The sequence below is a fragment of the Xenopus laevis genome, chromosome 8S (assembly GCF_017654675.1).
Source record: "Xenopus laevis strain J_2021 chromosome 8S, Xenopus_laevis_v10.1, whole genome shotgun sequence".
In the NCBI taxonomy this organism is placed as follows: domain Eukaryota; kingdom Metazoa; phylum Chordata; class Amphibia; order Anura; family Pipidae; genus Xenopus; species Xenopus laevis.
In genome coordinates, this window is record NC_054386.1 from 5110733 (window position 1) to 5135535 (window position 24803).

General features: G+C 42.7%; 1 protein-coding gene across 4 annotated transcripts in view; it reads right to left on the reverse strand.

Moving 5' to 3' along the window:
- Window positions 1-881: 881 nt before the first annotated feature.
- LOC108699734 (protein numb homolog) overlaps window positions 882-24803 on the reverse strand; it is a 62451-nt gene continuing 38529 nt past the window's right edge. For 3 of the 4 annotated variants that reach the window (XM_018232249.2, XM_018232248.2, XM_018232247.2), the window contains 8 exons: window positions 23564-23596; window positions 20610-20684; window positions 18757-18897; window positions 17061-17265; window positions 15628-15936; window positions 13410-13550; window positions 11157-11324; window positions 882-2390 (listed from right to left, as the gene is read on the reverse strand). In XM_018232249.2, the coding sequence (XP_018087738.1) occupies window positions 1702-2390; window positions 11157-11324; window positions 13410-13550; window positions 15628-15936; window positions 17061-17265; window positions 18757-18897; window positions 20610-20684; window positions 23564-23596 (1761 nt within the window). In that variant the 3' untranslated portion in view covers window positions 882-1701. The remainder of the gene's footprint in view (window positions 2391-11156; window positions 11325-13409; window positions 13551-15627; window positions 15937-17060; window positions 17266-18756; window positions 18898-20609; window positions 20685-23563; window positions 23597-24803) is intronic. The other variant, XM_018232250.2, reaches the window with a different exon arrangement.

A 24803-nucleotide genomic window follows, 5' to 3' on the forward strand; every position in this document is an offset into this window, starting at 1 on the left:
GTGCTACATAGGAGGAAGGTGCAAGGAAATAAAAGCGCAGGCAAGTCCAGTTCTTTAGAATTAGCAGCTAAATCTTATATACAATTAATCACAACTGAACTTTCCAGCTTCGTTTTAACCTTTGGCAAAATTACTTACAAACGTACGGATTAGGGCAGGACTACACAGACTTTTTTGGGGCGATCCGACGCGCTGCGACAAATCGCATGTGACGGAAATAAGGTAAGAGACGGAAATATCGTATGAAGTAGCAGCGTTGATGTGACGCAACATCTGCATCCGACAGTCGTGTCGCGTTGGATCAACGATGCGACTTCATCCGATATTTCCGTCTCTCATCTTATTTCAATCGCATGCATTTTGTCGCAGCGAGTCGGATCGCCCCAAAAAAGTCTGTGTAGTCCTGCCCTAAACCCCACGCTATTTAAAATATTTGTAATGCATAAAAATAAAGATTTTGGCTTTAGCCCTTTGCTGCCAGAGCTGTGACGCAATACTTAGCAGTGTGCTTCAGCCCCCTTTGGCGTAAAAGGCAGTTAAACGTTTCCCCCCGCCCCTTTAATCTCCATATATATTTACACAAATCCTTTAAAGGGGTTGTTCACCTTTGAGATAAATTTCAGTGTGATGTAGAGAGGGATATTCTGAGACTATTTGCAATTGGTTTTCATTTTTTATTATTTGTGGCATTTGAGTTATTTAGCTTTTTATTCAGCAGCTCTCCAGTTTGCAATTTCAGCAGTCTGGTTGATAGGGTCCAAATTCCCCTAGCAACCATGCATTGACTTGAATAAGAGATTGAATTATAAATAGGAGAGAGTCTAAATAAAAGGATCAGTAATAAAAAGTAACAATAACAATACAATTGTAGCCTTACAGAGCATTTGTTTTTTAGATGGAGTCGGCGATGCCCATTTGAAAGCTGGAAAGAATCAGAAGAAAAAGACAAATAACTATAAAACTATATAAAAAATAATGATGAAAACCAATTGCTTAGAATTACATAATATACTAAAAGTTACCTTAAAGGTGAACCACTCCTATAATATGGAAGCTCAGGCAGTGCAGCGTTCTCTGCAGAGAGTCGAATCTCCAGTGGGCGGCCATTTTCGCTTCTTGCCATAACCACTGTCCAGGTTCTTCTCCGGTTTTCTGTGCCAACACGGGGTAGATGAGATCTGCGGGGTCGGCTATTCTTAAATATTCCCCGTACATTTCCATTGCAGTTACTGTCCAATGGGGTTTTCATGCCCCTCCCCCCGTGGTCCTTTTCTGTGGAAAGCTGGCCATGGATGTAAAGGTTTTTAAAAGATCTTTTCGTTATCGTGAGACCAAGATTATCTTGAAACGATCGTTTAAATGTAGGATTTGTCCATCAACTAAAAAGAGCAGTTGAAGCAATGTTAGCCAAGAAAACGGAGGGGAGCTGTCTGCTCGGCCCTGCAAACGATTGGACAATAGAAAGATTTCACTGCAACCAATGAAAATTTTCTAACCTGGCCGATCAATTTTCAGACAGATGTCGAACGAAAAATCATAAAATGCGCGATCGTTCCCGCTAACCTCACGTTAATTTGACGGATTGGTTGGATTGCACTAAAATCGGTCTATGGGGACCTTAAGTCTAAGGAGATGCTTTTTTGAGAAAAGATTTGAAATCTTTTACTCCCCAAAGAGATTGGATTCGTGTTCGCTCCGGCTCTATAGTTCGATTTCGAAAGTCTTTTGAAGGTCACTAGAGAAGGGATTAGTAGGGGATGGGTTTGTACGAGGTTTAGATTTGCCTTCAAGAGCCGCCCATTGAGCTTCAAATGGGTCCACAGGAGGAGCGGCTACTGGAGCTGGTTGCTTCTTGGCTCCCAATTCCCAGCCACTTCTCTCAACCCCATTAAAAGCAATAGAGCCATTTTGTTGCTGAGCAGGAGGCTTATAGAATGGGCTGCTGGACACACTGGAAGCTTCATAAGTCGGATACGTCTGCTGTGCGACTACATTTGGAGTTGGCTTAGGCTGGTAAACCTGCGGAGCTGCAACTCCAAAAACATTCGCTACCATTTGGGAAGGGGTGATGCCAACAACTGGAACACTGGAAGCTGGATAACTCATTCCATTGGCTACAGAGTACGATGGCTGCACAGGCATGAAGGGAGGTTGCAGACCTGGGACAACAGAAACAGGTATAGGCTGTGGGGTCACGTAAGTATTGCCCAGATACGGCTGCTTAGACTGTGGTGCAACAAGGACAGGTTGTACCAGAGGCTGAGCCTGGACTGTGGGGACTGGGGACTGTCTTTGCAGGACTGTTTTGGATACTTCTTCAAGCCAGCGGTCGGCCTCAGAGGGCGTTCGTTTGTGGTTTGATTGGTGAGAACTGGCTGAAGACACAGGACCTAAGAAAACAGTTTAAACAGTCAGTGCTCATAGCGAAATTGATTCAAGTTGTAATAAAACCGCAACATTCCCTTTATACTGTAGGTCACATTTAGTCTCTTATATGGCACCAATGCCTGCAATTCTTTTTCCAAAATTCTTCAAAAACACAAGAATATATTAAAGAGATACTGACATCAGAAAATAACCTTTTTTTATATCAATCATCACATTATCTTTGAATGCAACTTATAATGTTGCCATAAACGTATATGGCTGATGCTTTTCATTACCTTTCTTACCCCCATGTTCCTGTATGAGGGGGCTGCCATATTTGTGCAGCAGGAGTCCGTTAGCATTAGAAACTCTAACTGACAGGTTAAGAAGTGACAGTCAGGTTGGTAAAACTGTCAGGTTTAGGAACTACAAGTAACAATTACTTACAAAAGCAGAACTATCAGCAAAAAAATGTCAACATGACCTATAGGTAACTTTTAATATCGAATCAAAAGATTCAGGCAACGGAGTTCACCGCAGCCATCTTCTGGGTCTTCGTGTCTTCTTCCGGCGCTTCATCAATTTTCCATCTATTTTAGCGTATGCGCAATTGTCATAAACCGGGAAATCGTTCCAAATGCGCATGCGCCACCACACCGGTCTCTCACTCTTACCGAAGACCTGGAAGATGGCTGCGGTGAACTCCGATGCCTGAATCTGCGCTGAGGGGTAAGTATAAAGTTAGGGGCATTTCCCCGGAGGTTCAGCTAGCCTGGGGGGGGGGGGGAGGAGGGAGGGAGTCTATGTGGGGTGGGGGGTATGAGTTTTTTTTGGCTAAACGGTTGAATTCTTCTTTAAACTGCATGGTCTGTGTACATACAGGGATTGGTTAAAAGTAGGATTTACTGGATTCTCTAGGGCAAGTACTATCTGTGTTCTGTTGAGGAGTAATATACACATTTCAGAGGCCCATGCAGCTCTTTTTCAATTATTATTTATATTTTCTTGTAATATCTGTTCCTGGGTCTAGACGAGCGCACACGCAGAGAGAAGAGAGCTGGCAAGGGGCGTGTGTGCAGATTTGTGATGTCACTGGTGCAAAGCGACCCTATGTAGAGAGCTCAGGCCTGGATCTGGACAAACCAAATTCAGCAGTAGCTAGGGTTGCCACCCGGCCGCTATTTTACCGACCTAGCCGGTAAAACACCTGCCAAGGCCGGTATTACAAATTTACCCGCAATGTAGCTGCCGGTAAATTTGTAATACCCTTCAAAAAGACCCCTTGGCCTGCCCCCAATCCCCTGAAACTTACCTTTTCTCCTCCGTCTTTTGGTTCTCCGTGTCGTGGCCCGTCCCTTTTGACGTCACACCCGCCCCTTTTGTTCCCGCCCCCCACCAGTCCGGTAACAAACATAGGAAAAGGTGGCAACCCTAGCAGTAGCCCAGACGGGATGGCCTGTGGATGGAGTTTAGGGGCATCACATCTCATTAATCTGCCACTGGGTGTGTCTTTTATTCCTCCACAGAGAGTAAAATTTACAGTATTTGTTTACTCATCTATTTATCTTCCTGTGTGTGCGCAACTTCTACAATCAGTCTTTACGTTAAAATTGTAAATGTGGCCTTACAGACTTTTTTTTTTTTTTTTAAAAGATTTATTTATTAGTCCAATACAAAGCCATACAAAGTAGCATAGTCAGCATATTAAACAAATAATGCAATTGGCAACGCATCGGAAGATTTTTTGTTAAACCCCTGGGAAAACAAAGAGGATGCAAAGAGGCATCCGGGGAAAGTCGAAAGGTCATATAGAGAGCAGCGAGAAGGAGATAAGAAAAGAGGTGAGATAAGGAGAGAGGAGAAGAAGAAAGGAAGAAAAAGAAAAGAAGAAAAGAAATGAAAAGAGGGAGGGAGACAGTGAGCTAAATAGCAGCTACAGGAGATTGCGAGATATAAATAGATGGGCAGTGTATTCACCATCGTGCATTCACAAGTGCACATATAGACTAGGAGACAAACATTCTAAAGGATCCATGACCCGCGAGGCACATCCCTCGGTCCGTTCAACCCAAATAAGTAATAAGAAATAAGAAAGAGGAGCAGTCGGCTATCAGGGGTCTGGTGGAAGCCAGTCAATGTGGGGGGAGTGTGAGTCTCCAGGTCTATTGGAGTAGGAGTTGTTATGTAAAATCCACAGCGACCAGGTGTTAGTAAATTTAGTTGGGCATCCCCTGGCTGCATAAATTTGTTCCAGAATGGGCAGGGTTTGTTCCACCAGACTGATCCAAAAGGGTATTGTAGGCGGTTGCTCCTCTTTCCACTTAATAGCAATGGCCTTTTTAGCCTGAAAAAGCAAAAAAAGAAGGAGATTCCTTTCTGATCGTGAGATCACAGTGTCCGCGAGATAGTTGAGAAGGAGGACCGTTGGATGATGTTCTATAGGCAAGACCATGAGCTGTGTGAGATAAGTAACAATATCAGTCCAGAACCGATGTATCTGTGGGCAAGACCAAACCATATGGAAAAAGTCAGCTTGTGAACTCTTACATCTGTTGCATTGATCAGGTATAGCAGGGTTAATTTTGTGGAGCAGGGAGGGCGTATAATATGCCCTATGAAGATATTTGAACTGAATGAGTCTGTCACGAGACCTAATAAGGGGAGAGAGGGTATCCTGCAAGATTGAAGTCCATTGCTCAATGGTGAGGTCAGGGATATTAACAATCCATTTCTCGTAGAGACCTTGGGCGGATGAGGGCTTGGCTCGACCAATCAGGCCATATAAAGTCGAGAGAGGTTTGCAGAGATGCTGCTTGCGAAGTAGGTCTTCAATTGGGGAAGTTTTGATCTGTAGGGTTTTGGAGTGAAATTGTTGGGTGAGGGCATGCCTCAATTGCAAAAAACGGAAAAGCATTCTGTTGGGAAGGTGAAATTTGTCCTTGAGCTGATCAAAAGTGAGTAACACATTATCTGCATAAACATCATTGACATATTTAACATTGAACTGTGCCCAAATAGCGGGGTCAGGTATAGTGAGCAGTTGGTCAAGATACGGATTACACCATAGCGGAGTGAACGGTGAAAGAGCTACATCAGAGTTAGAACACCCCGGGTGCACCTGTTTCCAGGCCCTAGCCACATTTCTCATCATAGATGTGCATGAAGTCAGAGGGAGCTTATCCCTGTAAATAAAGTTCCTAAGCCCTTCCAGAGAGCCAACTATTTGGGCCTCAAGGAGAGTAACCGGGTCCTCTGGGGTAGACTCAAGCCACCTTTTTATAGGTAATAATTGGGAGGCAATAAAATAACCCAGCATGTCAGGGGCTGCTAGTCCACCTGCAGTGAGGGGGGGAGCAGTGCCGAGTATTTGACCCTCACCGGCCCGGGGGACCAGTAAAGTTTGATGAGCAAGGAGCGCAGATGCTTAAAAAAAACAGGGGGCAGCCAAATGGGTGATTGTCGAAACAAATAAAGAAATTTAGGGAGAAACTTCATCTTAAAAAGGTTAATCCTGCCAATTATGGAAAGTGGGAGCCTAAGCCATCTATCAACTGCTTTATGTAGGGAGGCCATAAGCGGGTCTATATTGAGTTCCATGAATCTCCCTATTTGGGGGTGGATATGGATACCTAAGTATTTCAGAACAGGAACCTGCTGCAACGGGAGGTCTGGGTCAAGGAGGGCCACCGCGTCCGGGTCAAGAAGGAGAATGGTGGATTTGGCCCAGTTGATTTTGAGGCCCGAGAAGGCGGTATGGGAATTAATTAGCTGAAGGGCTGTTCTTAGGGAGGGACCAGGATCATGGAGGTAGAGGAGGGTGTCATCAGCAAAGAGGGATATTTTCTCCCTGAGTTGGCCAAACTCAAATCCCCGAACCTCTGGGCAGGACCGGATCAAGCACGCCAGGGGCTCCATAGCCAGTGCAAAAAGACCAGGGGAGAGAGGACACCCCTGACGGGTCCCCCTAGCCAAGGATATAGGGGGGGAGATATCCAGATTCGACATGACTCTGGCCATGGGATTAGTATAGATAGCCCGAAGCCATATTAAGAAATTTTCTCTAAAGCCAAATTTTTTAAGGGTTTCCCAAAGGTAGACCCATTCAACAGAATCAAAAGCCTTCTCATTGTCGAGTGAGGCTATAATCCTGGAGCCCATATTGTCATGGGGAATAGTTAAATTGGTATAAAGGCGTCTGATGTTAAGTTCCGCAGCTTTATGGGGTATGAACCCAACCTGATCTGGGGCCACTATGGAAGTGATAACATGGTTAAGTCTTCTGGCGAGAACCTTGGTCAAAATCTTATAGTCAGAGTTGATAAGCGAGATAGGTCTATAGGAGGCACTTAAATGCGAGGGTTTCCCAGGCTTCAATATAAGCACTATGATGGCGTCCTTAAAGGAAGGTGGGAGTTGGGCCGTGGCGAGGGTGTGGTTGAACACAGCAGTGAGGTGCGGGGCTAACAGAGGGGCATAGGTGGTATACCAGAGATTGGGGATACCGTCTGGGCCCGGGGTTTTCCCTGTAGGTAAAGTTGATATGGCCTCTAATACTTCCTGTTCCTGAATAGGGGTATCTAACATAGCCCTGTATTCCAGAGGGAGAGTAGGGAGATCAAGGGTCTCTAAGTATTCCGCAATCTCGATGGGTGATTTTTGAAGTTTGGAGGAGTACAACTCCGTGTAGAAATCAGCTAGACACTTATTGATTGCAAACGGGCAGGTGATGAGCTCCTTATCAGTATTCTCTAGGGCATGAATGGCTGGCCTAGTGTATTCATCCCTAGCCAAGAGAGCTAGCATCCTACCATTTTTGTCGCCTTTCTCATACAGTGCAAATTTGTGATAGAGTTGTCCCTTGTGGGCCACCTTCCATTGCGCCTGGGCAAATTTCCGCTGCGCTACTACATGTTCAAGCTTAGTTTGTTCATTGGGGCATTGGATGTACCGCGCCTCCGCCTCTCTCTGACCATCCTCCAGCTCAGACATCGATCGTCTCGCCAGTTTCTTGGCATAAGCTATTTTGGCAATATAAGATCCTCTAAGCACAGCCTTCATGGCGTCCCAGACAAAGGGGAGAGGGGCACTGTCCAAATTAACCTGAAAATATGATTCAATTGTCTGGTGAATCTCTTTCTGAATGTCAGGATGAGTAATCCAGTAAGGATTAAGTCTCCACAATCTGTGGACGGAATTAGAGTGCATACGCCAAGATATTACTAAAGGGGCATGGTCAGATATGCCTCTGGAGAGAAACTCAGATTTGAGGATTTTGGGAGACAGATCGAGCGAGGCAAAGGCGAGGTCAATCCTAGACATAGAACCCCGTGCATAGCAAGAAAACATTCGTTTGTTAGGATTGCGAGCCCTCCACACATCAACAAACCCCGAAGTATCCGCCCACGATTTTAGTGCAGATGGACCCAATCTCGGTGTAGAAGACAGCGAGAGACGGTCCATCTCGGGGTCCATGACCGCATTAAAGTCGCCCATAATCAGTACTGGGTCGGGATTCAGAGCAGCAAGAAGCTGTAACAGGTGATAGAGAATATCATCTTGAAAGGGCGGAGGTATATATACATTTACTATAATATGAGGGGTTCCTGCAAGGGATGCATGTAGGATTGTAAACCTCCCATCAGGGTCATTCTGTATACTGAGAAGTTGGAATGGAAGCGCCTTGCTGATTAAAATGGAAGTGCCCCTGGCATAATTCGAGTAAACAGCGTGATAGGCATGCGCTATCCAGGACTTTTTGAGTAGTTGCGGGCTAGAGGTTTTGGAAAGGTGGGTCTCCTGGAGACAAATAACATGGGGGGAATATTTTCGCAAGAAGTTTAATACCAGGGACCTCTTCATGGAGGAGTTCAGCCCTCTAACATTCCACGTTATAGCTGTGATTTCTGACATAAAACAAAGTGAAATAATACCTGTCGATGTCCCCCCCCCCATAGCAAGGGTAGGTAGAGAAAAGAGTAAAGAGAGAGAACAGAGGGAGAAGAGAGAGAAAGAAAAGAAGGAGAGAAGCAATCCCAAAATTTCCCACCCTACTTGCTCCCATAGTGGAGAAGCTTGGAGCCCGAAACATAACAATTTCTCGAGGGGTGCGCCGAAACAATGAGCACACGCAACAATAAGTACAAAGTAAATAACAACTGAACAAACAAATAAAGGATATGTGTAGTGATCACTGGGAGCAAATGATCAATAGTGTTCCGCCAGGAAAGTGGAAACAGATGCCAAAGCGTAATTCCCTGAAACCGCTATGGCGGATTAAGCCCCCAGCAAAGTCACCGTGACTAAACTGATACAGAGGGAGCAAGGGTGGCTCAAAGGTAGGGTACGTGCCCAAGGAGACACTTGGGTGGCACATAAACCAATGGATCCTCAAGCCATTAGTAACAAAGGCAAAGTGGGCCATTCCTGCCCGGTGTAGAGTACCCTCCATAACTCTCTCAAGGACGTCGATCAAGCCATTGAGATGCCTCGGTAGGAGAACTGAAGAAGAGGGATTTGCCATCCAGGGAAACCCGCAGCTTCGCAGGGTACATCATAGCATACTGTATGCCAGCATCTCGAAAGCGCCGCTTCACACCCATGAACTGTTGGCGTTGTTTCCGAAGATCATTCGAAAAGTCCGGGTAAAGGGAGATAACTGCATTTTCGTAGCGTAGCTCACCCTTTTTCCGTGCTGCGGCCAGAGCCGCATCCCTATCTCTAAAGTTCAGGAGACGGGCTATCAAAGGCCTAGGAGGTGCGCCCGGTGGCAGCGGCCGAGCAGGGATGCGATGCGCCCGCTCAATAACAAAGGCAGAGGAGAATGTATCGTCGCCAAATTCCGCCTTCAACCAATTTTCCAAGAACTTAGCAGGGTCAGGTCCCTCCGATCGCTCAGGAAACCCGACAAACCGGACATTATTTCGCCTGAGGCGATTTTCCAAATCGTCGGATTTGGCCTCCACCGACTCAAGCCTCCGGTGCAATAAATCAATGCGTTCAGGCAGAGGATTGCAGGTGTCCTCAAGGTCACTCACCCTACGCTCCACCTCAGTGGTCCGATCCCGGACCCGCTGGAGGTCCTGTCGCAGGATCGCAAAGTCCACACGGAGCTCGTCCACTTTAGCCATCGTCGCCACGTGACAGGATTGGATAGTGGAGCGGAGGGTCGCGACTACCTCCGCCAGGGTAAGGTCTTCCTCGCCAGTAAGGCCCGAGGGCTGTCCACAAGCGTGAGGTGAAGAAGCAGGGGCACTCACCGCTGAGGACGCATCGTTGGTCTCTAACGCCTCAGAGTGTGGAGTCGAGGCAGGAGGTGAGTGCACAGGCCGCACACGCTGTTCCTTAGGAGACTCAGGGCGCGGCTCGTCCGCCATTTTGGAAGGCCTCACAGAGTCTCGCAAATGTCTCCGAATATCAGGGGATTGTGCCACCGGGTGCTTCTTTTTCCCCATAAGCGTAGAGGAAACAAGGTAAAGTAACTGTTGAGTCACAGAGAGGCTGGGTAAGTCAGGATAAATACCGGAGATAGCGGTAAATCAGCGGAGCTCCGACGGCGTGCGACTGCTCACATCAGTAGTTGGCCACGCCCCCACCCGTGGCCTTACAGACTTTATAATAAAATACTTTGAGCAGATTCCACCTCCTCGTAGCCACAACAGAGACTATCAAATGCTCAAGTGGCTTGTTAAAGGAGAAGGAAAGGTTAAAACTAAGTAAGCCTTATCAGAAAGGTCCATCTAAATATACCAGTAAACCCCCAAAGTAATGCTGCTCTGAGTCCCCTGTCAAAAGAAACACTGCATTTCTTTCCTTCTATTGTGTACTCATGGGCTTCTGTATCAGACTTCATGCCTTCAGCTTAAACCTCATTGCCCTGGGCAAGAGCATGCTCAGTTTGCTCCTCTCCCCCCACCCCCTCCCTTCTCTACTGTAATCTGAGCCCAGAGCAGGGAGAGACTCAGGCAGGAAGTGATGTCACACCACATTAATACTGCAGCTCCTATTCTAAACAAACAGAGAGTTTCTAGAGCTTTTTACTCAGGTATGGTAAAACATTCTACAGAATAAATATAGCATTCTAGCTTGCACTATTGCAGCTAATCTATTGGCAATAAAATGCCTCCATAGCTTTCCTTCTCCTTTAAGTCTTGCTTTTGCTTTTCTTGGATTGTTATTTTATAAACCCCATTACTGTTCTTGTTAGGCAGGGCTCTTTTAGCAAAGTTATTTATCTAAACGGTTGGTTCACCTTCAAGTAAACGTTAAGTATATTACAGAATGGCCACGTCTAAGCAACCTTTCAATTAGTCTTCATTATTTATTTTTGATAGTTTTTGAATTATTTGCCTTCTTCCTCTGACTATTTCCACCTTACAAATGGGGGTCAATGACCTCATCTAAAAAACAAATGCTTTTTAATGTGTTGTTATTGCTACTTTTTATTACTCGTTTTTCTATTCAGGCCTCTCCTATTCATATTCCAGTCTCTTATTTTAAAATCAATACATGGTTGCTAGGGTTATTTAGACCCTAGCAATCAGATGGTTGACAGTGCAAAATGGAGAGCTGCTGAATAAAAAGTTAAATAACTCAAACCACAAATAATAAAAAATGAAAACCAATTGCAAATTGTCTCAGAACATTCCTCTCTACATCCTACTAAAATTTGACTCAAAGGTGAACAATCCCTTTAAGATATCAATGCTTGACTCGTGCACTTAATTTAAATCTTTTCTGAATGCCATTTTATTTTATGCAGTGGAACAGAAAGAAGCCCACAGTGGACTTACCAACTAAGGGGGCTACAGGCAGTGCTCCAGTGGTAGTGGCTGGTAAGTGAGAAGCTGCGGGGGCATTGGCCCAAGGGTTGGTCTCACGTACAGGTGCAGCTGCAGTGGTTACAGAGACTGGTGCTGGTGTAGCCGCAGGCAAAATGAATGCATAGGCAGTGCCATTTACTAAAAAGAAGCACAAAAGAACATGTTAGTTCTGCTGGACACACAATAAGAGCCACTTACAAACATAAATTGGGCACTGATTTCAAACAGGCCCAAAACATTTTGTATTTAACACACACTCTTTATTTTAACAATATAGAAAGATAAAGCTGATAAAATATAACCAATATCCTGTACCATTTACAGTCATATGAAAAATGTTGGGAACCCCTCTTAATTCTTTGGAGTTTTGTTTATCATTGGCTGAGCTTTCAAATGAGCAACTTCCTTTTAATATATAACTTAAACATAACAAAATTAGACAGGTGCATAAATGTGGGCACCCCAACAGAGATATTACATCAATACTTAGTTACAAATGTAACAGCCTCTAGACGCCTCCTATAGCCTTTGATGAGTGTCTGGATTCTGGATGTGGCTATTTTTGACCATTGGTCCATACAAAATCTCTCCAGTTCAGTTAAATTTGATGGCTGCCGAGCATGGACAGTCTGCTTCAAATCATCCATGAGATTTTCCATGATATTCGAGTCGGGGGACTGTGACGGCCATTCCAGAATATTGTACTTGTCCCTCTGCATAAATGTCTTTGTAGATTTCCAAGTGAGTTTAGGGTCATTGTCTTGTTGGAATATCCAACCCCTGCAGCGGAACTTCAACTTTGTGACTGATGCTTGAACATTATCCTGAAGAATTTGTTGATATTGGGTTGAATTCATCCGACCCTCGCCTTTAACAAGGGCCCCAGTAGTCCCTGAACTAGTCACACAGCCCCACAGAATGATGGGACCTCCACCAAATGTGACAGTCGATAGCAGGTGTTTTTTCTTGGAATGCCGTGTTCTTCTTCCTAAATTTGTCTCATCAGTCCAAAGCACTTTGTTCCAAAATGACTGTGTCTTGTCTAAATGAGCTTTTCCATACAACAAGCGACTCTGTTTTTGTTTGTGTGAGTGCAGAAAGGGCTTCTTTCTCATCCCCCTGCCATACACATGTTCTTTGTGCAAATTGTGCTGAATTGTAGAACGATGTACAGATACACCATCTGCAGCAAGATGTTCTTGCAGATCTTTGGAGGTGATCTTTGGCTTGTCTGTAACATTCTCACAATCCTCCGCATATGTCGCTCCTGTATTTTTCTTGGCCTGCCAGACCTGGGTTTTACAGCAACTGTGCCTGTGGCCTTCCATTTCCTGATTCCATTCCTTACAGTTGAAACTGACAGTTGAAACCTCTGAGATAGCTTTTTGTAGCCTTCCCCTAAACCATGATACTGAACAATCTTTGTTTTCAGATCTTTTGAGAGTTGCTTTGAGGATCCCATGCTGTCACTCTTCAGAGGAGAGTCAAACAGAAGCACAACTTGCAATTGGTCACCTTAAATACCTTTTCTTGTGATTAGACACACCTGCCTATGAAGTTCAAGGTTTAACGAGCTAATCCAACCAATTTGGTGTTGCCAGTAATCAGTATTGAGCAGTTACATGCATTCAAATTAGCAAAATTACAAGGGTATCCAAATTTTATAATCCATATTTTTCGCAAATGGTTGTATTGCGCATGTTTTTTCCTGAACGCTAATATATTGCACTGCTCCGGCCATCTTTCCGGTTTTTGTGAATTCACAGTGTGAATAAATTTTCGCAAATGGTGCACAAATGAGACGGGAGTTTGCGCGAGCGCACCCAATGTGCGAGGTTGTTGTGCGCAAAAATAGCGTTGACAGTAACTTAGATTCGCAGTTATTTTATCCGCCACCAAGTTGTGGCGTAGTTGAGTCACAGAGGGTGTGCATAAAGATACGCAATTTGCGAATTTTGACATATTTAAAAAGCTCCTATAGACATTCGCATTGTGAAAAAAAAATTTGCAATTCTGTTTAGCACCCTCTTATTCAGCTTTATAAATATAACCATGCGCAGGGCAAATATTTTCACTTTGCGAACCAATCTGCCCTGTGCGAAGTTTATAAATGACCCCCACTATATATAAAGCCTTTTTCTCTTGATACAACTACAACAATCATGTTATTTGAATAAAATGCCACTGCGAGGGTTACAGTGAATCAGCGCATGGTTTACAAACCTTCAAAAGATGGGGATTGTGGTGTGGTGGCTTTAGTCATGGGTGCAGAAGAGAACGGACCCTCAGTCGCAACGCTGAACGTGTTTGTGATCTGGGAACACAGGGCGCTTATGCTGTCGTTTTCTCCTTCCATCTCTGCAACTAAAATACATCACAGCCAATGTTAGCAGTGATTTACCTTATAAGCAAAGCTTAGAGGGAGACTATAATCTAAAAAGTAACCACAATGAAAAGCAAATGCATCTTAAACCTAAATGCTTAAAGGGGACCTGTCACCTAAGAAATAAATCCAAATTCTTTTCTATCATGTTAGTTGAGCAAAATAAACTTTACTTACACTGTATTTATTATTTACATTTAGTTTCCTTCTGTCTTGGAATTATACAAACACAGCAAGCAGGCAGCTGCCATTTTGTGGACACGGTTATTAAGGGAAATTGTGTATCACCCCAAAATCTTTTGTATGAATCAGAATGGGGGACCTAATGTCGATGGGCCGTGCCCTACACAATTATAGAGCCTGAGGAGGGAAGGGGGGGAATGTGGGGAGAGCAGTGACATGTAGAAAGTGCTGAATGGAAAGTGAAAGTAATTGACTGCCCCTCCTCGAGGCGGGGCAGGTAATATTTGATTGACAGTTCAGATATTTAAACACCTTTATAACAGGTATGGATGTTTTAATGAAAAAAATTATTTGTGTTCCCTGTTTCATTTGCAAAGGACTTTCATTATGCAGCTTTTTATGTGTAGGTGACAGGTCCACTTTAAATAAAAATGAAGGTGTACAAGAAGAGATCCCAAGCCAGTGGCTGAAGAGCAACATGTTTCTCACCAACCCCTTGGATGTTGCTACAGAGGCCTCAAAGCAGGGGCTTATTTTTGAATTTCTGGCTTGAAGACAAGTTTTAGTTGCATAAAAACCAGGTGTACTGCCAAACAGAGGCTCCTGTAGGCTGCCAGTTCCACATACCAGGCTACTAAATAGCCAATCACAGCCCTTATTTTGCTTGTGTTGCTCCTCTGCTTCTTTTTACATCTGAATGTGGCTCATGGGTAAAAAAGGTTGGTGACCCCTTTATGTACAGACTTAAAATGATACTTATCTAAATCCCACATACATATTTACACTACCAACCTATTACAAGGAGATGCTTCGGAGATGAATGAAGAAATCAAAGTTTGCCAATTAGATGTTTTTTTTTTTTTAAATATCTGCTTTGAAACATGATGAAAAAACACAGCAGTTGAGGAATGCAGCCTAATAAAGATTTATAGAGCCCTTTTATATAGTGTATCCCTGCTGCTTTGAGCAAATTCACTGATTAAAAAAAAAAAGCTGCAAAAAGAACTGCTGTTCATACAGTTTGGTTTGAGAATTACCAAAATTGAAAAACCATTTAAGGAGCTCTGGCATTAAACCTGCTATACAATCGGCAGCAGTAGGCAGGCCCTGTATATTGTGCCCTATCTATATCACACACGTCTAATCTCTTTACCATCTTAAAGGGATACTGTCATGGGAAAAATTTTTTTTCCCAAAATGAATCAGTTAATAGTGCTACTCCAGCAGAATTCTGCACTGAAATTCATTTCTCAAAAGAGCAAACAGATTTTTTTATATTCAATTTTGAAATCTGACATGGGGCTAGACATTTTTTCAGTTTCCCAGCTGCCCCTGGTCATGTGACTTGTGCCTGCACTTTAGGAGAGAAATGCTTTCTGGCAGGCTGCTGTTTCTCCTACTCAATGTAACTGAATGTGTCTCAGTGGGACATGGGATTTTACTATTAAGTGTTGTTCTTAGATCTACCAGGCAGTTGTTATCTTGTGTTAGGGAGCTGCTATCTGGTTACCTTCCCATTGTTCTTTTGTTTGGCTGCTGGGGGGAAAGGGAGGGGGTGATATCACTCCTACTTGCAGTACAGCAGTAAAGAGTGATTGATGTTTATCAGAGCACAAGTCACATGACTTGGGGCAGCTGGGAAATTGACAATATGTCTAGCCCCATGCCAGATTTCAAAATTGAATATAAAAAAACCTATTTGTTCTTTTGAGAAATGGATTTCATTGCAGAATTCTGCCGGAGCAGCTCTATTAACTGATTCACTTTGAATTTTTTTTTTTCCCCATGACAGTATCCCTTTAATTTAAAATATGCCCTAATTACAATGTGATGTAGAAGGGTGTGGAATTTATTTGTATGAGGTGGATGTCTCACCTCGATTTGTGGCCTGAAAGTCAGATTTTCTTTGAACAGTTGATGGCAGCGCATTGATTCGTAACGAAAGCTGACGCTTGAATGGGGACATTTTTTGGCTGAGAGCAGGGAAACCCCGGAAGGAGCCCTGCCTGGCAATCTGTTCCACGGTCGCATGCCTACGAGGGATTGCATGGGGGTTGTTCAGATCTTTATTGTCCTCAACCACAAACACCTCAGAGGTTGGATAGGATGGCAGCACTGGAGTTGGAGTAGAAGACACAGTTGTAGAAGATACTGCTGGTGCTACTGGTGCTTTCACTTCCATCTCTGCAAATCCAGGACAAAAGAACATTTAATCAACCCTTAAAGCAATGAAAATCTTGTTAACATATTGACATAGATGGACCATTGCATTTATATCATATTTAAAATACAGCTAAGATAATTTTGTAAAATTGTTTTATACTTGATAAACAAGAGAGAGTATTTCACGTCAATCATTTTTAGATTGAAAAGCACAAGGTTCCTCAAGAAAGAAAAAAACTGTATGGTGGAAAAAAATATAAAACAAATGATAAAGTACCTCGAAAATGTAAATAGACAACAAGACGATGGCTTCCATTTAAAATGCATTTGGCGGTGATCATATAAGTCTTCCCTAGTGCACCACTTCATATTCCCTAATGAATAGGGTTTGTTCTGAACTTTTTTGCCTATTGGTTTAGTTTGGAGAGATCTGTGGCTTCTGTTATTATTTGCACCAGACAAGAAAATTAAACCTCTTCCATTTTGTAACTTTCTGTTATTGCTCCTTATCTGAAAGCCTGCAGCTTAGGTGAATCTGGGCCTGATTGGAGACGAGGACAACAGTGTTCTGATGCTGATGGGTTTTCAAACCTGCCTGATGAATATTTGGCCAATGGCAGACCTCTCAGAGTGCCCCATACACTGCTGACTAAATGGGCCAAATGTTCCACAAAGAACAAGTCTGTTCCCAGAAGAGCAAATATAAATGGACTCTGGTTCAAATACAGTTTGTGAAAGTTGTCTAACATAACATTCTGTTCAGCATTCTCCACTTCACACGCTGAAAACTCATTACACATTTACATACATTAGAGTCCTGCGCGGGTCCATTTTTTGGAACCCGTAACCGACCCGTAGCCGCAACCTGCAATCCGTGCTGTCATTGTAAACTGGAAGTGACTTCATCGGAAGTAGGCGTGATCGGAAAAAAAAGGAGTAAAACAGGAAGTGCCGTCATTGTAAACCGGAAGTGAAATCACCGGAAGTAGATGTGATCAGAAAAAAACAGTAAAAATCGATATTGAGAAGACCCGCGGCCCGATCCGCAGAACCGCGTCTATACCCGCACCTGGAACTTCTACTGGCAGGTTTTTGCAGGTAACCCCCGGGTACCCGACCCGATGCAGGACTCTAACATACATTACCTTTCCTGGATTCCTGTATCTGCTTCATGACTTCCTCTCTCTCAGCTTGCTCCGTGGCTGTGGTCACCCTGAATGAGCCTTCCCGGGTGAAAGTAGTTCTGCTGGCATCAAACAAAGCCGTCACTCCACATTCCTTTTCCCGCTTCTGCTTCCTCTCCAGACAAGCCGCAAATGCACATCCAACAGCATGGCTGAGCCTCTCACCCTGTAAAAGTGATATTAAAATCATAATGACAATCTACAATTACTTTCAGTAATATTTACATTGTAGGTTATTGAAAAACGCCTTTTTTTATTTCTTAGGACCTGATGGATGGGCAGAATGACAAGGAACTGTAAAGTTTGCTGGGTTTAGCGACTTCCCAGGTAACACAACATACTATTAAAGTGATGGAAACAGTGTTCCTTGACAGTTTGACAACTTCTAATGCAAACCAGTTCAGGTGGTAGACAAGTACAATTAAATTAGTTTATTACCCACATTAAAACTTGGCTTTTAATTACTTTGATTAAAATACCACAAACACTGGGCCGTGCCCATACAACAAACCACAAATAGTGACGGACACACTGTGTTTTGCAGTTATAAGCAGTGCAGGACATTAGCCTTAAAAAACATGGAAATATAAAAACTGAAATAGGTGGAGGGTGAGGGTATATAGTAACTGCTATGTCAAGCAGCCAAATTAAGAACACTTTTAATTTTAAATGAGCCCATATAGTCGCTCAGTATGCCCCTGATGAAGCCAAGGATGCAGCGAAATGCGTAGGGCAGCATAGGTGGACGGTGGGGGAAGTAGCTCCCATCTGTTCCCAACGTAGACAGGTAGAATTTAATCTATTGGGAGTTGGTATATATATAAAAATGTACTTAATTTAGCTGCTTGACATAGCAGTTACTATATATCCTCATCCTCCACCTTTGCAGTTTTTATATTTCCATGTTTTTTAAGGCTTATGTCCTGCACGGCTTATAACTGCAAAACGCAGTGTGTCCGTCACTATTTGTGGTTTGTTGTATGGGCGCTAAGCTAAGTTTTAATGTGGGTACTAAACTTATATAATTGTACTTGTCTATTACCTGAACTGGTTTGCATTAGAAGGTGGCAAAGTGCTCTTGACTGTCAAGGAACACTGTTTCCATCTCTTATAACTGCAAAACGCAGTGTGTCTGTCACTATTTGTGGTTTGTTGTATGGGCGCGGCCCAGTCTTTGGGGCATTTTAAGCGAAGTAAATAAAAGTGAAGTTTTAATGTGGGTACTAAACTAATTTAATTGTACTTAAAGGTGGCCTTGAATGTCAAGGAATACTGTTTCCATGTCTTTAGTAGTATGTTGTTATATTTAGAAATCACAAACTTGCGGGTGAGACAATCACACTTGATTATTTGCTCAATCAGACTGTGGATACTTCCCAGGTAAGTAAAATGCCAGTGAAGTAATTAATCAGTTTTTCACAGGCTGGTGCAGTTTCCTATGAAAAGAAACACTGGCCTGAAAAAAGTCATTTATTACACTGCGAGATGCTTAACAGTGAATTGTGCTTTCCTTGTCCCTGAAACTATGATATCAGTGAACTGCTAAAAAAAGGTGCAAAGGTTCCTATGGATCTAATGGGGTTTATAATTACATCAATTCTTCCTTAGGACTGTTGTTAATTCATTGTTGGAGAGCAAACAGACGAAATGTACTGACCGTATCTCTAACAGCCATGAAGCAGTGGCAGATCCATCGCCTAGTTGTGCCGTCACGACAGATATAAGAAAAGGCTCTGTCAAAATTTCTATCTGGAGCGCAGAAAGAGACTTTCTCAATAGTCTGGTCAAGCAGAAGGTCCTGAATTAAAACAAAAAGCATGCGGCACATTAGTACTAGTTAAAACGAAATTCACAAATGTATTAGAGTAGAGAAAAACATTGTGTGCCAGAAGGTGGCGCCTCACTGCCATAGGTTGGCAAGCTCAACACTCAACACTTTATCAGTATTTATAGATTATATTGCATCTGCAAATATGACTTTATGAAAATGTTTTCTTCAGGCATTCTACAGTGACAAAATACAGAGGCCTGGCTTACATCGCTTGTCCCAAAAATGGGATTAGACATTTCATTTTCAGCAACTAGAAGGTTCTTCTGTGCCACTTAACATATTCCTGTATTCTCCAGATAAAGCACAACACAAATATGAGTCTTATTAAGAATAAAAATGAGGCTGGGTCATATGTTCAGATTGTACTTATAGGTGTAACTGATGTTCACAAAACTTTATTTTCCCCCTCCCCCCAATACTACACCAAAAAGAATGATTTTTGGCCTAAGGAAATGAGACCTTAAAGTGGACCTGTCACCCAGACACAAAAATCTGTATAATAAAAGTCCTTTTCAAATTAAACATGAAATCCAATTTCTATTTTTTATTTAAGCATTCATAGCTGTTGTAAGCGCATTTAAACATCTTAGCTGTCAATCAAATATTGTCTGCCCCTCCTCTATGCCCGTGGCATAGAGGCGGGGCAGACAATTACTTTCAATTCAGCACTTACTAGATGTCTCTGCTCTCCCCACATTCCCCCACTTCTCTTTACCATATAATTGTGTGGCCAGGACATGGGGATGGACATCGGGTCCCCCATTCTGGTGCACAAAAAAAATTCTGAGATGATGCAAGGCTTGTCTTAATAACAGTGTCCACAAAATGGCTCCTGCCTGCTTTCTATCAGTTTGAAATCCCAGACTGAAGGAAACAAGATTCAAATAATTTATATAGTGTAATTAAAGTTCATTTTCCTTGACTAATCTGATAAAATAGGATTTTGAATAATTTTTTTGGGTGACGGGTCCCCTTTAAAATAATAAAATTGGAATGATAAGACAAATGGAAAGAGTGAACTACACATAAGACAAGGACTATCTGTACGTAACATAGAATAGTTAGAAACACCATTATTCATTCTTCGTGTTCTAATAATAATAATTATAATAATTCCTTAAAGGGGACCCATCACCCAAAAAAATGATTCCAAATGCTATTTTATCATGTTAGTCAAGCAAAATGAACTTTAATTACACTGTAAAAACTATTTGAATTTTGTTTTCATCCGTCTCAGAATTCATAATTATAACAAGCAGGCAGGAGGCATTTTGTGGACACTGTTATTAAGACAAGTCTTGTATCATCTCAGAATCTTGTTTGTGCACCAGAATGGGGGACCTGATGTTCATCCCCATGCAATGGCATCATAATTAAATGGTACAGAGAACGAGGAATCTGGTTAGAGCAGTGACATGTAGGAAGTGCTGAATGGAAAGTGAAAGTAATTGTCTGCCTAAGGCATAGAGGAGGGGCAGACAATATTTGATCGACAGCTGAGATATTTAAATGAGTTTACAACAGCTATGAATGCTTTAATAAAAAAAAGAATTTGGATTTCATGTTTAATTTGAAAAGGGCATTTATTATACAGCTTTTTAGGTCTGGGTGACCAGTCCACTTTAAGACAGATACAAAGGTAAACAAGGAGGCAATTGCAGTTGTTTTTATGTTCCAACCTTTGTCTTTTCATCCACAACTCGGAGTCCATCAGCCGAAACCCACAGGACAGCCTTGATTGCCTTCTTGCCGCTCTTTAAAAATGAGAAGGAAAAAAAAAAAGATTTTTATGTTGGTTGTTAAGACTGCAGTTATGGAGTGAAAGACTTAAAGTAAAAAAATGACACACATCAATCAGTACACCGCAAAATAACAACAGTCCCCAACAGAACAACAGATCCATGCTTCTCCAGACACCCAGCGGGAAGCTAGAATTATAGAAACAATGCAAGGAGGAAAGAGAAAGTCAAACACATCATTTCTGTAATGGAAATAAATCTGTATTATAGTTATTACAAAGGTCTGCATAACTGTTAAGAATCCAACACACCTGAATAAGGAGTTACTTCACCAGTACATTTGTGCCAAAACATTTCAGGCTGATGGCTAAAAAGCACCGGAAATTGCCCCCTGCCATGTCTCACTGACTTCCGGAAAAACACCTGCAGAGCTGACAGTTTATACAGTGTGAGGGGTTTTGCTCAGGTACCACAGGCAGGTTAATTGGTGGTTGAAAAACCTGACCATAAAGCTTCACTGGGGCAGGGACTTATTTATATAATGTTTATCATGTAATAATGATAGTAGTAATGCTGCTCTGCATTTCAGTGGTTGTTGCTGGTGTAACAGGGGAAGCGGTTTGTTTTGTTGGGTTTTGTTGGTACTTTTAAATGAATGTTTAGTTTATTCAGATAATTCAGAATGGACCACCTTTTGGCATTTAAACCTGACTGTGGTCAGATTTAAATGCCAACTGTGGTTGGATAGTGACAATGAAAGGGGAAAAAGAATAATAGAGAAAAGGATCAATATTACTACAAAGCTCCTAATACACAGGCCTTATTATTTGCAATTGCTTGTAGGAGCACAGAATCCACAATTTTAGGTTAAGGCAGAATACCAAATCTACCAGTAAAGATGGTTCTTCTAAACCCAGAACTGAAACCAAAGCCATATTAGCACATGCAGAAAATGAGAAAAATTAGAATAGGAGAGTGTGGAAAAAGTTGTCATGCGGAGTCATTGAGTGTTCTAAAGTCATGTGATGTTTAGAGTTTGGATTCCGATTGGCCAGGCACCCAGAACTGGACCAAATCAAACCGAATCCAGATTACAATGCATCCCTATTTGTTTGAGGTTGTATTTCTGCTCTTTTTTGTCTCATTGCTATGTAAGTATTGATCACAGTCTGTGATGTGGGACTGCAAACACGGGAAGGGACAGTATCAATCATTAGAGAAAAAAGCCACTTATTAAAACCACGGAGAGAGCCACAAGGCAGTGCTGCTGATAATCACTTGATAAAGAGCCAATGGGGCTGGAAACATGTTGTGTAATAAACCACATAAGCAGCAAACACTATTTTGTGGACTTAGGAAGGTCAGAAAACCACCCTGGACTGGGCCTATACAGATCAGTGGCTTTGCCTGTGTGTGGGCAACTTAAAGAGTATGAAGGTGTCAGAGAGTTGACAGATAACTAATATAATGGTACATTTTAACCTAAAAGGAAATTTGCTTGACGACAGTGAAACAGGCACACTTACTGCCATTACATTTCCACCAATGTCAGTGGAATACAGAGTGGAGTGCACATATTGCTTAATTATGAGAGTTTGTCGTGAGGCAGGTAACAATATAATTCAGGTAAGGATATAAGGGAGGCAAGGATATAAGGCAGGTAAGGATATAAGGGAGGCAAGGATATAAGGGAGGCAAGGATATAAGGGAGGCAAGGATATAAGGGAGGCAAGGATATAAGGGAGGCAAGGATATAAGGGAGGCAAGGATATAAGGGAGGCAAGGATATAAGGGAGGCAAGGATATGAGGCAGGTAAAGATAGAATGCAGATAAGGATATAAGGCAGGTAAGGATATAAGGCAGGTAAGGATATAAGGCAGGTAAGGATATAAGGCAGGTAAGGATATAAGGCAGGTAAGGATATAAGGCAGGTAAGGATATAAGGCAGGTAAGGATATAAGGGAGGTAAGGATATAAGGGAGGTAAGGATAGAAGGGAGGTAAGGATAGAAGGCAGGTAAGGATAGAAGGCAGGTAAGGATATGAGACAGGTAAGGATATAAGGCAGGTAAGGATATAAGGCAGGTAAGGATATAAGGCAGGTAAGGATATAAGGCAGGTAAGGATATAAGGCAGGTAAGGATATAAGGGAGGTAAGGATATAAGGGAGGTAAGGATATAAGGGAGGTAAGGATAGAAGGGAGGTAAGGATAGAAGGGAGGTAAGGATAGAAGGGAGGTAAGGATAGAAGGCAGGTAAGGATAGGAGACAGGTAAGGATATAAGGCAGGTAAGGATATGAGGCAGGTAAGGATATAAGGCAGGCAAGGATATAAGACAGGTAAAGTTATGAGGCAGGTAAGGATATAAGGGAGGTAAGGATATAAGGGAGGTAAGGATATAAGGGAGGTAAGGATATAAGGGAGGTAAGGATAGAAGGGAGGTAAGGATAGAAGGCAGGTAAGGATATGAGACAGGTAAGGATATGAGACAGGTAAGGATATAAGGCAGGTAAGGATATGAGGCAGGTAAGGATATAAGGCAGGCAAGGATATAAGACAGGTAAAGTTATGAGGCAGGTAAGGATATGAGGCAGGTCAGTAGGGATGGGCAAATTTTTTCGACTTGATTCGCCGCAAAAATAATGCCCATAGACTTGTATGGCATTGTGCGTCGACAAAACTTTTTGAAGCCCATAGACTTTAATTGGCATTGGCGACATTTCGGCAGCGGCAAATTTTTGTTGAAACAAAACGGGTCAAATTCGCCCATCCCTACCAGTAAGGATATGAGGCAGGTAAGGATATAATACAAGGAATACCACATAGAGAGATAGCACTGTACCAGTGAGTAACTCCTTATCATTTTAACCACAGACAAGCGCGTTGAACTTACTTTTGAAAAGAAGCCCTTGAAGTATTTCCTTTCCTGGAGGAACAGGGGAAGGGACAAGTCAAGCAATATTATTGCCAGAAGCTGCAAGTCTCCCATTACTTTTTTATTTAATCAACAAGCATCAAACAGATTGGGGGGTATAGAGGGTATTAGTTAATCCCACAGTGAAGCCAACAGGGAAAAAAGCCTAATAATGCACAGGGGTTACATGGGGTCCTGCAGAGGCGGCAGTTTACAAAGGTAGAAGAGAATGGTGTGATATTAGAGAGCTGGCCTGCTTTACCCCATGCAAAGAACAAGTTGAGATTTTAAGTGATTATTCCTTCCTTTTTAGATTTTAAAAAATAAAGCAATTCCATAGCTTAAATGGTATGATCATGGCAAGAATCCATCTACAGGAAAGCCCAACGGAATCACTGCAGAAATGAGTTGTAAAGTGGCAAAGTTTGGGCACTAACCTGTCCAATCCTTGTGCAGTGGCAACAAGATGACCAATGATTGGTAGTAACAGGTTACTGGCTCAAGGCTATTATATCCCCCTATTACTATATAGTGGATACGACAACGTTTTGTAGCTCCTTGTAGCTATAAAAAATCTTTACATACATTTTCCACTTATAGAGAGACATAGGTGTAGTTTAAAGGAGAACTAAACCCCCAATAAGAAAACCCCCTACCTTCTACCCTAGGTAGTCCTCGTTACCTGCTCCCCCCCCTGCATAGTTAGTTACCCCTGAAATTGCCCCTAAGAGTTTGCTCACGTATTGGTTAGGGATGCACCAAATCCACTATTTTGGATGCGGCCGATCCCCTGAATACCGATTCCAATCCCAATTTGCATAAGCAAATCAGGGGTGGGAAGGGGAAAACATTTTTTACTTCCTTTTTTTTGTGACATAAAGTCAGGCGAAATCCCTGATCGTCCCTAATTTGCATATGCAAATTAGGATTCAGTTGGGCCGGGCAGAATCCTGCTAAAAAAAAGGCGAATCCTGGCAGAATCCTAGATTCGGTACATCCCTAGTATTGGTGCAGACTAAGTGCAGTGGAGATCATGGGTGCAACCTTCCGCATTGCTCGTTTTTTTTCTGAACACTGTATTGGCGCATGCGCAATTGGAGCAGTCTTCTGGTTCGTAGCAACTGCGCAAGAACAAAAGTGCTGAATATTGCCGAAGGGAAGGAAATTGCCATAGGGAAGGAAAAGGACCCGAAGAAGATGGTGCCCATGAGCTCTGCTG